At 48.5% G+C, this 15,579-nt stretch overlaps 1 protein-coding gene across 4 annotated transcripts in view; it reads right to left on the reverse strand.

Moving 5' to 3' along the window:
- Nucleotides 1–14,916, reverse strand: part of XYLB (xylulokinase) — an 830,291-nt gene extending 815,375 nt beyond the window's left edge. For all 4 annotated transcript variants that reach the window (XR_011199144.1, XM_069211091.1, XM_069211089.1 and 1 more), the window contains exon 1: nt 14,767–14,916. Coding sequence is in view for 3 of the 4 variants with exons in the window: in XM_069211091.1 (XP_069067192.1) it covers nt 14,767–14,814 (48 nt within the window). In the remaining variant the exon portion in view is untranslated. The remainder of the gene's footprint in view (nt 1–14,766) is intronic.
- Between the last annotated feature and the right edge of the window lie 663 nt (nt 14,917–15,579).

The following is a 15,579-nucleotide window of genomic DNA, read 5'->3' on the forward strand; positions in this document are numbered from 1 at the left end:
GGCCCCATAGGGGGAATCAGTTGCCCCCTCCCCCGTCCATTTGTAGAATTGCGCCGGAATCCATCCTCCCCAAGGGATTTGTGGTAGGTGAGGCTGGTTATTGCCTTTCTTATTTCATCTTTGCTAATCTCTCCTTCCAGTAGAGCCCGCCCTTTGGCCGATAACTTAAGGAGTTGCACTGCTTCCAGGAAGGCCACTATTTGTTGTGTACTAGCCACTGACTCTGGGGTGTATAGTAATTTGTAGAAGTCAGCAAATTTGTTTACAACTTCCTGCGGCTTTGTGAGAATCTCCCCTTGGGAGGAGGTGATGGCAGGCATTGCCTGGGCCACCTCCAGAAGTCGGAGCTGGGCTGCCAGAAGGCATCCAGCGTTTTCGCCCTGTTCATAGTGGCAGGCCTTGAGCCGTTACACTGCGTAATATGCCTTTGTTGTATATAATTCAATGAGAGCTACTCGCTCTTGTTCTAGTCTACGACGTATGGGCAGTTAGGGGCTAGTCGTGTAAAGAAGGGTGAAAGACGAGATCTGGTCTTCGAGTTCTCGCTGATGTCTCACTGCCTGTTTGTTCGCCTCAGCAGAGTCCTGCACCATGCGCCCCTTCATAGTAGCCTTTGCTGCTGCCCAGAGAGCTCTCTGGGAGGAAACGGGGCCTTTGTTATCTTGTAAATAGGCAGAGACATGGGATTGGAGATGTGCCTTACCATGTGGAGTTCAGTAGTGATGTGTGGCTAGTCGCCAGGGTTTTCGGTCCGGAGAAGTGAGGCCAAGGTTCAATGTTATTAGGACTGTGGCATGGTCCAAGAGCGCTGTCTCCAGTATCCGTGAGTCCAATACTGAGGCTACCAGAGACTGCGAGGTCAGCAAGTAGTCCAGGCACGACTGGGAACCACAGACCAGGGACAGAAAGGTGTATTCCTTGTCTGCAAGGTGGGTAAGTCTCAAGTGGTCAACTAAGCCATGGTCTGAGATGATGTCCCTCAGTTGTGCTTTGTCTGAGTTATTGCATGTCTCTATGGGTGTGTCCTGTCTAGGATGTCGTCAGAGGCTAGGTTCCAGTCATGGAACTTTAATAGTGGGGTGAAAGATTGGGGTTATGTAGGCGCTCAGGATCATAAATGGCATAAATTCAGGTCAAGTAAGCAAGAAAGCAAGGAAAACAAGGGTGCATGCACAAGGGAACACCCCCAACCCTTACAGGTTTGAACAACCCAACAAACAATGATACATAGTACGGCACACCTAACAGAAACTTATTATGAATAATCAATAAATAATTAAACAAAGTCAAGCATCAACTTTTAATACATATTAGAAAAGTCCATTCTTATTCAGTGTTCTGAATAGTTGTTCCTCATAAGTATACACATGTCTCCATAATGGTACAACTCAAGCCGTGTTTAACAACACCTCCATAATGATACAACTCAAGCCAACACGTGTTTCGTCTTGGGAAAACTCCAATCCAGTCCCAAACGACTTCTTCAGGGCTCCTAATCCTCAAAAAGGTTGACCAACTTCAACCGTCATCAAACAAAGTCCATGAGATACCAATTGGTAAGTAGGTAGTGATCTATTGTCACACGGTTTATATACTCCAATGTACGGTTTCACACATCAAATGCAGGTATCGGATCCATGAATCAGTAAGTATCCGGTACACCAGTCTTTATTACACTTCCAGATCGTATCGAAATTCGAACACCATGAGCTCCACAAACCCCCAACAACGGAGAGAGAGAGAGAAAAGCGAGTACGCAAATCATTACGCCATGTGTTTTGGGGTGTAGCCCCCCTGGCTAGACTATCAAACAGATCCTCTGCTATTTTATTTCTATCCATAATAAAGTGTCAAATTGTATCGAAATTCGAACACCATGAGCTCCACAAACCCCCAACGATACGATCTGGAAGTGTAATAAAGACTGGTGTACCGGATACTTACTGATTCATGGATCCGATACCTGCATTTGATGTGTGAAACCGTACATTGGAGTATATAAACCGTGTGACAATAGATCACTACCTACTTACCAATTGGTATCTCATGGACTTTGTTTGATGACGGTTGAAGTTGGTCAACCTTTTTGAGGATTAGGAGCCCTGAAGAAGTCGTTTGGGATTGGATTGGAGTTTTCCCAAGACGAAACACGTGTTGGCTTGAGTTGTATCATTATGGAGGTGTTGTCAAACACGGCTTGAGTTGTACCATTATGGAGACATGTGTATACTTATGAGGAACAACTATTCAGAACACTGAATAAGAATGGACTTTTCTAATATGTATTAAAAGTTGATGCTTGACTTTGTTTAATTATTTATTGATTATTCATAATAAGTTTCTGTTAGGTGTGCCGTACTATGTATCATTGTTTGTTGGGTTGTTCAAACCTGTAAGGGTTGGGGGTGTTCCCTTGTGCAGGCACCCTTGTTTTCCTTGCTTTCTTGCTTACTTGACCTGAATTTATGCCATTTATGATCCTGAGCGCCTACATAACCCCAATCTTTCACCCCACTATTAAAGTTCCATTAAATTAGGGGGGGCTGCTTGGATCTGGAGCCTAGGTACAATTTGACACTTTATTATGGATAGAAATAAAATAGCAGAGGATATGTTTGATAGTCTAGCCAGGGGGGCTACACCCCAAAACGCATGGCGTAATGATTTGCGTACTCGCTTTTCTCTCTCTCTCTCCGTTGTTGGGGGTTTGTGGAGCTCATGGTGTTCGAATTTCGATACGATCTGGAAGTGTAATAAAGACTGGTGTACCGGATACTTACTGATTCATGGATCCGATACCTGCATTTGATGTGTGAAACCGTACATTGGAGTATATAAACCGTGTGACAATAGATCACTACCTACTTACCAATTGGTATCTCATGGACTTTGTTTGATGACGGTTGAAGTTGGTCAACCTTTTTGAGGATTAGGAGCCCTGAAGAAGTCGTTTGGGATTGGATTGGAGTTTTCCCAAGACAAAACACGTGTTGGCTTGAGTTGTATCATTATGGAGGTGTTGTCAAACACGGCTTGAGTTGTACCATTATGGAGACATGTGTATACTTATGAGGAACAACTATTCAGAACACTGAATAAGAATGGATTTTTCTAATATGTATTAAAAGTTGATGCTTGACTTTGTTTAATTATTTATTGATTATTCATAATAAGTTTCTGTTAGGTGTGCCGTACTATGTATCATAGGTTCCAGTCATTGCCTATGACATAGCGTGAAGCTCCAATCTCTATAAGAAGCCAGTTAAGATGGAGTAGAAATGGACGTTTGAGGCCTGTTGGGGCATAGATAGATCCCAAGCACATTGAGTTATCCCCTATCTTCAGCTTCGCAAAGGCATACGGTCCCTCAAGGTCAGATCATGTCCTGACTACAGTTATGGGTAGTCTTTTGTGCATCAGAAGCACCACTCCACACTTTCTAACCATCTCAACCTGCAACTGTGAGGGGTTAGGGTAGCTACTGTGTATGACTTTCCCCACCCAGTTGCGCCACAACTTTTGGGGCTCAAGGTCATCCAAGTGTGTCTCCTGCAGGAGCACCACATCAACACGTTTCGACTGAAGATAGGGGAGCACTTTTTGGTGCTTCACCTAATGGGGTGAGCCCATGAACATTACTTGTCAGAACTTTGAGTTGGTGGGCAGTGCGGGGCTTAGGGAGGGAAATCATGTCTGGACTTTGACCATGAGGCAGTGGAGGGCAGAGGGCTATGATTTTCGAAAGTAAGAAGGCATTAAGGGGGTCATTCTGACCCCTGGCGGTCCGGGAGCACCGCCAACAGGCTGGCGGTGCTCCCATGGGCATTCTGACCGCGGCGGTACAGCCGCGGTCAGAAACGGAAAACCGGCGGTGTCCCGCCGGTTTCCCGCTGCCCTGGGGAATCCTCCATGGCGGCGCTGCAGGCAGCGCCGCCATGGGGATTCCGACCCCCTTACCGCCAGCCTGGCTCTGGCGGTCTTGACCGCCAGAACCTGGCTGGCGGTAACGGGTGTCGCGGGGCCCCTGGGGGCCCCTGCAGGGCCCCACCAAGATTTTCAGTGTCTGCCAAGCAGACACTAAAAATCGCGACGCGTGCAACTTCACCCGTCGCACCCCTTCCACTCCGCCGGCTCCATTCGGAGCCGGCATCCTCATGGAAGGGGGTTTCCCGCTGGGCTGGCGGGCGGCCTTCTGGCGGTCGCCCGCCAGCCCAGCGGGAAATTCAGAATAACCGCGGCGGTCTTTGACCGCGCAGCGGTATTCGGGCGGTTCCCGCTTGGTGGGCGGCTCCCGCCGCCCGTCAAGCTCAGAATGACCCCCTAAGTGTGTGGGGGGGGCAAAAACAAGGATAGTGGTTATGGGGGCGTAGGTGTGTTAGGGTGATCCCTAATGACCTCGGTCGAGGGAGTACAAGTAAGACTAGTGACTGTAGAGGCACAGAGGAGTTGAGTGGATGTCTACTTTGAGATGTGGTTAGTGGTATAAAAGGATGAGGTTGGGTAAAAAAAATAGAAGAGAAAGGGAGGGGAGCTGCCAGAATGTGAGGGAAGAAAGGGTACGTAGTTCGATACTAGTCAAATTCAAGCCCCTTGGGCTCAAATCTGTAGTCTGCGGGACCAAACTTGGAGGAGTCAGAGCCTCGGGCTGGCCCAGCCCAGCGGGAGAGGCACCCCAAAGATATATATTGGCTGGATTTGGTGTTTCAGGAAGAGGGGGTCGTAAGGAGGGGCGAGGCGTGCCCAATTGATGAGGATAAGGATAAGAATGAGAATGAGAATGAGAATGGGGTGAGGAGCACAGGTTAATAGTTACCTTGGAGTAAACCTAACAGTAAACATTTTAGAACTGCATAGAACATTGCCGTAGCGTGCAGCAGACATTAGTGTGGTCAACGTGCAAGTTGCCCGCAGTACAGTGTATCTAGAAATCAACTATGTATTACTATTCCGCACAAGCAACTATAGTAACAGACGGGGTATGCAGCATTAAGTGTTCCTTAAAGGGCAGGCTACATCCCCTAAGGACATGAGTCACTGTCACAGACATAGATACGGGCGCCCTCTGTGTCGTAAGCAGTACCTACATAGGTCTCAATGGGGTGGACCTGCCTCGTAGATAAATATAGGATAGATGTGTCTACCTTTTACTGTGACCTCTCAATATCTGTGTAACTTGTAAGTAACAGTAGCTTAAGTTCTGAGAACATCTGGTGTTCCTATACGTGGTTTATGGCCTAACTTATTTATGCAATTATTTTAGTTCTACACCTCCCCAGGCAGGAGGTCTATGAGGGTACACTTTAGCATGCAAGCAACAAGAAGAGCAGTGCGAGTCACAAGCATCTCGGCTAGCTGGAAATGGTAGACATCAGATGTAAAGTATAGAAAACATAGAAGCAGAGGGTCTGTGACCCTTAGAGTAGGCATTATAAAACGTATCCATGTGCTGTGGTGTTGTTCCAGGATACAGGCCGTCCTCTGTGGTGTACAGGGATGTTTAAGGAAGCCTGTAGTAGAGCATTGCTGCCTCAGTCCGAGGGCAGGCCAGGTTTGAGAGGCGAGCGGAATTTGTCCCTGTCTTGGGGCTGGGTGAGGGTAGCCACTGTCAACAATATGATCCCTGTCCTCTTTAGGGCGGGAGGATTTGCGGTGATCCCTACCCCTGTGGTAAGAGTCATGTGTGTTGTATCTGTGGGTCTCCCAGGGAACCGAGTGGAGCAGAGCCAGCGGAGAGGTTGCAGTAGGAGGTGTCGGGCTTGCTATCACTTCCGTGTCCATATGTTGAGTCAGGAGCGTGCCCAGGAAAAGACGCAGATCCTTCGGGTCACAAAAGTCTCTTGATTTGCCCTGGCTAGTAATCCACATCTTTGCAGGTTCAAATAGGCCATACTTTATGTCTAGCTGGCGGAGCTGGGGGCAGAGGCATAGGAATGCCTTGCGTCAATCATTGTTTTTTTTAGAGAAGTCCGCTCTGATGCGTATCTCATGTCCCTTGTGGCTGTATAGGCTGTGGGAGCGGGCCACATTAATGAGATGACGTACCTGTTCTTGTCTTAAAAAGCAGGCAATGATAGGATGGGGGTGCTTCGGGCCTATGCGGTTTGCTCGTTGGAACTCCAATGGAGAGTTGAACGTGAGTTCTGTGATCTCTGGAAGGTCCTGTTGAAGAAACATTGCGATGTTCGTGCCCCCCAGTTGCTCAGGAAAGCCGAAAAAGCGGGTGTTGTTCCTTCGGCTCCTAACCTCTAAAGCTATAACTTTACTACACAAGAAGAGAAGTTCCTGGCCGCAGTCTGGCATGACATTGCGGTGGTCTTTCACTGATGCAATGTCCTGGCGTATGGGTTTGGTCTCAGCCACTAGGGCAGAGATGTTAGTGTCCCTTCCCTCTAGTCTGCAGCTCACTGCTGTTATTTCCTACAGGATTCGTTCCATAGTTGGGCCCTGTGCCATGTCAGAGGGGGCTATCATGTGATCTGGTGGTGGCGTTCCTCCTGGCGCAGCCATGGCACCAGGCTGTTGTATTGCTTCGGAGAATAGAAGTTGTCACGTGGATTTATTGGCGGGCTTGTGCGATTTTCCTGAGGGCATCTCTCAGCTGGTCGCCAATATTCCGACCGCCCCTCCCACAAAGACGGTGCTGCAGTGGCTGGTGTAACACCTGTAGATGGTTATGAGACCGGAGATTCTAGTATGTGGTCCTTGTCGAACAGGGGTTGGTCACAGCCGTACCATCTGAGAGGAGCTCAGTCAACCCCCTCGTCCATGGCTCCTGGCAACGGGTGTGACTACCTACAGGAATCTGGAGTGTTAGCAATGTTTTGGTGGGGCATATTTCTGGCTGCTGATCTGGTCTCTCACCGTCTCTGAGACCTTGCCAAGAGAGGTGGCCATGATGGGTGCTTGGGACCGTGGATGAGGCCAAAGGCCGTAGTCAGACCTCACTTGTGGGCAGTGTTGGTGGGCCCCTCCCGTTCTCTGTCCTCCCTGTCCACGTTCTGGGTGTGCATGCAGGCGTTAGTGGTGGTGGATTGCAACGGATGGGGGGGCGAAGGGTCAACACCGTGGTAGCTTTTCCCCAGGTCCGGCTCTTCGACTACTGACCATTCACACCCCATAGGCCGAGTAGGGGCAGGCGTGCATGCGGTCCGCAGATACTGGTGCCGCGGCTCCCGGCCCTCTAGGCCATGCTCTCTTGTGGGCATAAATTTGCATTTTCCAGATTAAGTTATTTCTATAATATTTTTGTAAAACATTATGACTTTTGAGAAGTACATAGTTGAACTTAGTCGGCTATAAGTGTCTGGACAAGGTTATAGATGTGTACTTTTTATGGAGCATGATCAGGAGCTCTATGGCTGAAACTGAAAGCAGAGAGAGTTCAGACCAACACTTGGCCTCTTTGAAGAACTCAAAACCCTTGGCTCTCTGCAGGGCACACACAACGATGTTCAGATATTTAGCAACTGTAAATTCCATTTTATAAGAAAGTGTGTGAAGCTGTTGAAATATCGACAGTAAAAACAGAGCCAGAACAGAAAACGGAGTGATTACAGGTGAGGAAAAAGAGAGTAGATGGGTGTGTGGTGATGGGGAAATACAAGGAAGTACATGCAAGATAGTGTGATAACACAGCTATGAAGAAGAGGGTGATGCATACATGCCAACATTTTAGAAGGGAGAAGTGGGAGATTTTTTTACATTTGTCGGGAGAATATATTTTCCCCAGTGACTTATTTTGGAGCAGAGACAACTTTCCTGAATCTGCCTATTGGTATATATGGCAACAAACAATCAGCATTTCATGTTTGGCAGTTGAATAACATTGCAGACAATAAAATTGTTGAATCCTGTCACATGCTCTTATCTCCCACTCCAAAAATTAAGTACAAAGCTTTAACCTTTGATTTCAGAGGTAATTCTTGTATGGTGAGACTGGAGCATGCATGACACACATTAACATTTTATTTTTGGTAGTTTTACAATCTCCGAATCCGGTTTCTGAATGCAGGAATCGGGAAGCAGCAGACTAGCCTTGAAATCAGCAGTCTACCGCCTGAATTGGGAGGGTTCGCATGTACGGTGATGATGTGAAATATGCAGATGGAGGATTTCAGAAACATGCAAAGAAAAAGAGGGCAGAAGTAGCTAACACAAAGAGCTACAGATAAAAGCAGTGTGAGTGGGAGAAAAGCAGTGATCAGGTTGAGAAACTCTGAAGACCACTAAACTTCCACATATCTTAACTTAGTCAAGCTTAATTCACAAAAACATGTGTAGAGAGCCAAACATTTCACGAGAAATCCGGGCTTGGCCGAAAAGGGATAAATAAAGGAGCATGAGTTTGCTTGTGGCCTTCACTCACATGCATCTGGTGAATGTGTGTGCTTTATTGACAGCAGTCCTGCTAAGCGCAGTTTTCACTGTGGCCTACCGAACGCCATACTAACGCGGGGCACTGGCCCTCACTATACTGGGAACAAGGAGGGATACCCTGCGACACCACACCTACGCCCATTGCCTGCTGGAGCCACTACATTTCCCCATTGGTGGCATTGGCAGAGTTGCTCGTCTGTTCCAGTGGAGAGATGCTGACTCAAGGGCTCTCCTGGCGGGCCCTGACATCAGCGGCTGCGGAGGTCTGCCTATGCTGCAGGCATTGCAGCACCTTGGCCCGAAGAGGGCCCGTCCACCATCAGCGAGCCTACTGGTGAGAGGGTTGGGCTGTTACTTGCTGGCGCACAACGAGGACCACACAGCCGACAACAGCACTGCACACAGCTGTGTGCAATCCCAGCCACCTCAGCTCCACGTGGCCCTCCACACAGTCCGCGTGGCCCTGCCCACTCCCTCTGTTCTCAACGCTGCCTACTTTGTGGGCCATACCCAAGCTGCATAGGCCCTTAAAGGCGGTCTGGCTCCCCCTGAAGGGACAGGCAGGCTGCACTGGCAGCAGGACAGTTTGCTCTGTGCGGTTGATAAGCACTGTGCATAGCTGGAGACCTCTTCAGACACTGGGACACTGCGGTCAAATCACCCCAGTCAGGGGGGCGTGGCATTTAGGTAACACACAAGGCCCATCAGCTGCACGCCTCAAGGCTGATCTCAGGCACCAGGGACATCAGCAGAGAACTGTGACAAGACATAAGCTCACTGCCCCAGCATGAGCAGGCGCGCCCTGCGCACACCCTGGGGTCCCATGCCTCTGTAACACCACTACCACTGTTCAGACAGCTAGCGACCCTGCCACAGCTGCATCGAGATGGAGCCACTAGCTAAGAAGACTGCAGCACTACTTCCGCGCCATGAGGGAGGAAGATGTTGCCTTGAGAAGGTCACTAATGATGCACTTTAGGGGCGACTAACTATATGAGCTGTTCGAAACACTGCCCAGCACAGGAGAGGATGATGACTTCGACGCACCTGTGGCTGCCCTAAACACATACTTTGACCCACAACTCAATCCAGACTATGAACGCTTTAAATTGCGCCAAGCTCAACAGACCAACACCGAATCCGTAGACATGTTCTAGGCAGGGCTGCAGATGCTGCTGAGCTTCTATGTGGGCCTAAACTAACACAAGGAAATGCGGGCCCAGATCATCCAAGGCTGGTGTTCGACTTTGATGCGCAAGCTGATCCTTCGGGAACCAGTGATTTCACTCTATGACCCTTTGATTCTGTCCAGGTTGCACGAGCTATCCAACAGCTGCACTGAAGACCTGGCAGTGGCTCTAGGCCATCCCACCGCAGCTGCGGAAGCCTCAAAAAGACACTGGTGAAGCAACAACACTTGGACATCATCCGAGGATGCCGGGCACCTCAGCCACCAACCACCACCCAGAAGCCCTATGACTGGAACTGTGGGCTCAAACACAAGACGCTTAGTGTCTGCCCAGCAATGGGTAAAACCTGCTTGAGGTGCAGGAAGGCTAATCATTTTGCCAAAGTCTGCAGGGGTGGAAGACTCTGGCCCAGCACTGGACAACCAAGAAAAGTGGCGGCAACATTGCATCAATTATCCCTAGACAGTGAACTACCCGCTGAAGACCCTGAGGTCTACCCTGGGGGCGCCCAGTATGAAGACAAAGAGGATGAGGACATCTTTGTTATATCCTTTGCAGGAAGGCCTGGGCAGAATAAGAGGCCATCTCTGATGTGCACATCAATGGCACTCAAGTAGCAGCACTCATAGACACCGGCGCTTCAGTTAACATCGTGAACATGGATCAATATGACCAACTGACGCCAACCCCACCCTCACCCCTTCTACCATGCAAAACAAAGACCTACACCTATGGGGGGGACTGAGCCACTGCCCCTCCATGACACAATCGAAGTAGATTTGACGTGCAACGGCCACTCGAAGAAAGCAAAATTCCACATAGCCAAAGGAGGGAAAGGAACCCTTCTTAGATGCCTCACTGCTGAGGATATCGAGCTGGTGTTCTTTCCACAAGAGATCCATGACTCACATGCCAACGCCGTGCTGCAGGAGTTCCCAGGTCTAGACACAGGACTGGGAAAGCTCAAATGAAAACAATTCCAACTTCTTGTCGACCCAGCGATCAGACCAACAGTCCTCTGGCATCGGAGGGTACCCGTTCATCTAAGGCCCGTGGCAGAGCGCGAGCTACAGGCCCTAGAAGAACAAGGGTGATTGAGAGGGGTTCTGGCCCCACCACATGGGTGTCACCTCTGGTTACTGCCCTGAAGCTGAAACAGCCAGGCGCCATCCACCTGTGCTTGGGCACGTGACCTTCTAAAAGGGCCATTAAGTAGGAGTGTCACATCACCCTCACTATGGACGACATTATCACCGACCTGAAGGGGGCCAAGTGGTTTTCAAAGCTGGACTTCAACTCGGGGTACCACCACCTGGAGTTGACCACAGAGAGCTGCAACATCACCATCTTTTCCACCCACTTGGGACTCAGGTACTACAAAAAGCTGAGCTTGGGGGTCTCCTCAGCTGCCAAAGTCTTCCAAAACACCATCCATGAAACGCTCTCTGGCCTGGTAGGAGTCATCAACCTGAGCGATGACATCCTCATTTACTCTGAGACTCTTGAGGAACACCACGGCAGACTAAGAGCGACACTGCAAAGACTCACCGATGCTGGTCTGACAATTCACAGAAAAAAGTGCTTGTTCTACCATAATTCAATTGACTTCTTCGGATACATCTTCTCTTGCAAGGGATTGCAAGTAGACCCCAAAAAGGCAGAGGCCATCTGAAATGATCCGGCCCCGCAGAACCACACCAAAATGAGGAGCTTTTTGGGGATGGCAACCGACTGTGGGAGATCCATCCCCAACCTGGCCACCATGGCGGAACCCCTCAGACAACTCGCTCGGACTGATGCCCAGTGGGAATGAAGCCCAGCGGTGGAAAGTCCTTCCAGCCCCTCAAGGAAGAGCTGTTGGACAAAGCCACCGTGGCCTACTTCCACCCGCAGAGGAAAACAGAGGTGGTAGTGGATGCAGGCTTGGGGAGGTTCTTCTGCAAAAGAGAAGAAATCAGGAATGGACACTGGTGGCACATACAAGCAGGGCCCTCTCAGCAATAAAAACGCAATACGCCCCGATTGATATTGCAATCCGGTGAGCCTGCCAACACTTCCACCTGAATCTGTGTGATCACGACTTTCGAGAGGTCACAACTACAGGCTACTGGTTTCCCTCTTTGCAGGAACAGCCCAACTCGCACCCTGCCACCCACGAGGATTGAGAGGTGGGGTGTGTTCCTGCAACCTTACTGGTTCCAAGTCATCTATCAGCCAGGGGTCAACAACCGGGCGGATTACCTCTCAAGACACCCGCAACAACAAGCATCAGTGGGGTCGGATGAGGATGAAGAGCAGACAGAAGACTTTGAACAGATGGATTTGTACTGATGGTGGCAGAGATTATGGAGCCCAGATGCAGAGATGGACTCCTCCTAAAGGTGAAACAGGCACTGGCAAGGAGACAGTGGTAGCGGTTTCTGGAAGGATCCTGAACACTCACTCACGAAGTGCGCCTGGCAAGCCAATTAATGTGGAAGGTAAGGAGTGAGCTGTCAAAAAGCCGGGACGGCCTCCTACTCACAGGGCCAAAAATAGAGGTGCCCTGCTGTCTCTTGGACATAGTAGTCGAGCTGGCTCATCAGGGAACATCAAGGGCCAACCAAGACTAAAGCTTGACTACGCAGCAAGATGTGTTTCCCAGGGATGGACGCTCTGGTAGACGCACGGGTGAGGAGATGTCATCTGTGTAAGATTACTGCAGGAGACCAGCTCCAGACCACTGTAATGACCAAAGAACCCTGCACACAACCATGGTCAAATCTGAGCATGGACTTCAGGAGTTTCCCGAACGATCGGATGACCGCTGTACTGATTGATTCCTGAACTAGATTCCCAGTAGTTGAGCTGATCACATTGACAGCGTTCGAACATGTCAAGCCAGTGTTGGAGAAGACCTTCGCCATGTTTGGTCTGCTCGAAGAGGTCCATATGGATAATGGGCCTCCCTTCCACGGTCAAGAGTTACAAGACTATCTTGCGTCCCTCACAGTTCGACACCGAAGGATCTCCCCTCACTGACCCCAAGCCAACATGGATGTAGGATGGTTTATGAGGACTCTCAACCAGGTGTTAAGGATACAGTAGACCAGGGAGAAGACGCAGAATGGTGCATGCACACATTTCTAAGGGCATACTGACAAACTCTCCACAGCACCACTGGATGTGCTCCAGCAGCACTATTGTTCAAACAACCACCTTGGGATTGCATTCTGGCTGACTTTGACTGGTTTCCGGAAACCCTGAACGTTGAAAGGGCCCAGAAGAAGAGGCGAATCACCAACAGTAAGGGGAGTGAGAAGCAGCAAGCTAGGGCCTTTGAACTCCACGTTGGAGACCTAGTCATTGTAAAAGATCGACACCTAGGGTGGAAATTCCGAACTATGTATAAACCCGAAATATGGAGGTGGTGGACATGGATGGAACAATGGTAACCGTCCAAAGGGGCGGAAGTACTGTAACCAGAAACATATTGTGGTTTAAACGTGTGGACATTACTGAAGACATCGAGACAGGAGACATCCCCAGTGAGAGAGAAGAGGAGGAGATGGCCAACAGGCCCCAGGTCAGACCGGCTGGGGCAGATTCACCACCAGGATCCGAAAAGTAAATTCAGCGACAAAAGTCGTCAGATACCCCCAAGAACCCTGCTGTGATGGCCAAGGGGAGCTCCATCTCTGAAGCCAGAATTATGGCCTTCACCCTAACCCAGCCCTCAACCAGCAGCTAAGAGACTTACTTTGTCATGTGTGAACTGAATTCCATGTCATATTCTTCTCTCTCTCTCTCATTCTGTTTTTTTCTGTCCTCTTTTCTGGTCCTGGGATTGGCCTGTTAAAACAAGGGAGAGATATAGAAAGAAACCCACCTGGGCTCTAGTATACAATGTTGCAACATTTCACCCTGAGGGCAGGGGTCGGCCAAAAAAGGGATAAATAAAGGAGTGTGAGGTCGCTTGTGGTCTTCACTCACGCATCTGGTGAGTGTGTGCTTCGTCAGCAGCACTGCTAAGCACAATTTTTACTGCAGCGTAGCGCACGGTATACCACCATGAGGCACTGGTCCTCGCTACATGTTCAAGTCTAATTAGTCACAATAATATCGTTAGTGCTCTTTCATGATACTGTTAACATGCACTGGCAACACCAGTAGGTCTGGCTCGTTTTAGTCGCATGTTCATTTTTTGATTATATATAGATACAATATTATAACACTCACAGAAAACTACTCAAATTTTTGTTATTACTTTCATTTGTACGAAAGTGTCACTCAGAGTGCTACACATTTCACAGTCTAGAATGTCACTCCTGCACCCTGTGCACCCTGAAGCCACAGGAATGGCATGCATAAGCAAATTGAAAACTGGGTAACTGTGTCTGAAGAGGAAAAGGTAATGATGACATTTAAACATTAATGCTCAGAAAGAAAAAATAGTTACTAGTGAATTTAACTTCAAACGCATGAATGACTTGCATATTTCAGACAAACACAAAAATACGTCTGAAGGTGGACTTTGAAAAATTGTTTTGTGAACGAAAAAATAAACACGCGACGTGTCACGTGATGCGCGTTCTCTGAGTATCTCATGTATCATGTGACAAAAAACAAATATGCCGGACTGCACTGAATGTTTCCAATACGCCGTATTCGAGACAGCAGAGGGCAGATCTACTCCACGCAGTGCAGTCGTTTGGTGCTTTCTCCCGCCAGACATCAGGAAGCAAAAAGCAAGAGTCAACAGAGGAAAGAACCACGCTGGCAGGAAGCTCGTCCCTCACGCAGCTAGCCGCATTTCGGAATAGATCTTTGTGTCACTTAATTTCTGTGAATCTTTCTGTTATTCTACCCTTAATTCAATAGGCAGTTGTTTTGGACTAACTCAGAATTTAAACTCCTCTCACTAGCTGCAGGGAAGAAACCTGGTATCCCCGCCCTACCTTATTGAATGGGAAACTGAAACTAAGAACCCGCGCCGACTTCTCCTGCACAGGAAGTAAACGTTACAAAGTGCCCCTAACAAGATGTCTCGGCTTTCTCGCCTCGTTTTTTTTAAACAATTGACATTACTGTCACAAGGTTTTGAGTGCCTTATTTTCAAAATCGCCACTAAATACACCTGCGTGTTGCCCAAATATCGCCACGTCAGGCTACAGACGACCCATGAGTCCCTCACCCGGGCTTTCAGAACATATTTGTTTACCTGCTGGGTGCTGAAGTCGAAGCCCAGGTACTTGGCAGAAAAGGCCATGTTCCAAGCAGGATGTGGAGTCTGTGTGCTCTACCGAGAGTCTGTGGCTGCTACTGGGTTCCGGAAAGTCGAAGCAAACTGTGTACTGCAGTCCACCCGGTTTTCCTGCTGGGGATGTTTTCGAAGTAAATTAGTAACTAGCAAAACCTGCTACTTTTTAAAGCAGTCTGCGCCTTTTTTCTCGCAGTGTAAACTTAAAAGTCTGTTGATTGCATTTTATTATCAGACGTGTATTATTTTCATGCCAGCTCTTTCTCTGTAGCAGACCTTTACATTTCTTTCATACATATTGTTTTTTTTTAAAGTTTAACTTTTTAGCCCCCTCCGTTTACCTTACGCGTATATTTTAGTCCAAGGCAAGCTAGAAGCAAACACCATTTTCCTTATTGCTGTCCAATTAAAGCCATGCGCTAATGATTGAAAAATGTAGTTAATATGGTTGCGACAGATTTATGCTTTTATCACTCATTGAAAGTAATGCAATCCGTGACGGGTGTTCATCAGCAAAATGCTATAACCAACACAGTTCACGTAAAAGTGGAAGAAAGTGCAGCAATGACTTTATTGAGAGCACTCGCCAAAGTAGAAAACACAGACATCTGACTCAGTTCAGGAAATTATAGGTAACTTTTCAAATCAGCAGCATCTGTGATAACTGAAGTGCTTCCGCTGAGGGCTACACGGTAAATTTGGTTTGGCAATATTCTATTATGAGCTGGATGGAATAGCGTTAAATTTTGGAGCAATTGTTAAATGTGCAAGAAA

This window comes from Pleurodeles waltl, chromosome 10 (assembly GCF_031143425.1).
Source record: "Pleurodeles waltl isolate 20211129_DDA chromosome 10, aPleWal1.hap1.20221129, whole genome shotgun sequence".
Lineage (NCBI taxonomy): Eukaryota > Metazoa > Chordata > Amphibia > Caudata > Salamandridae > Pleurodeles > Pleurodeles waltl.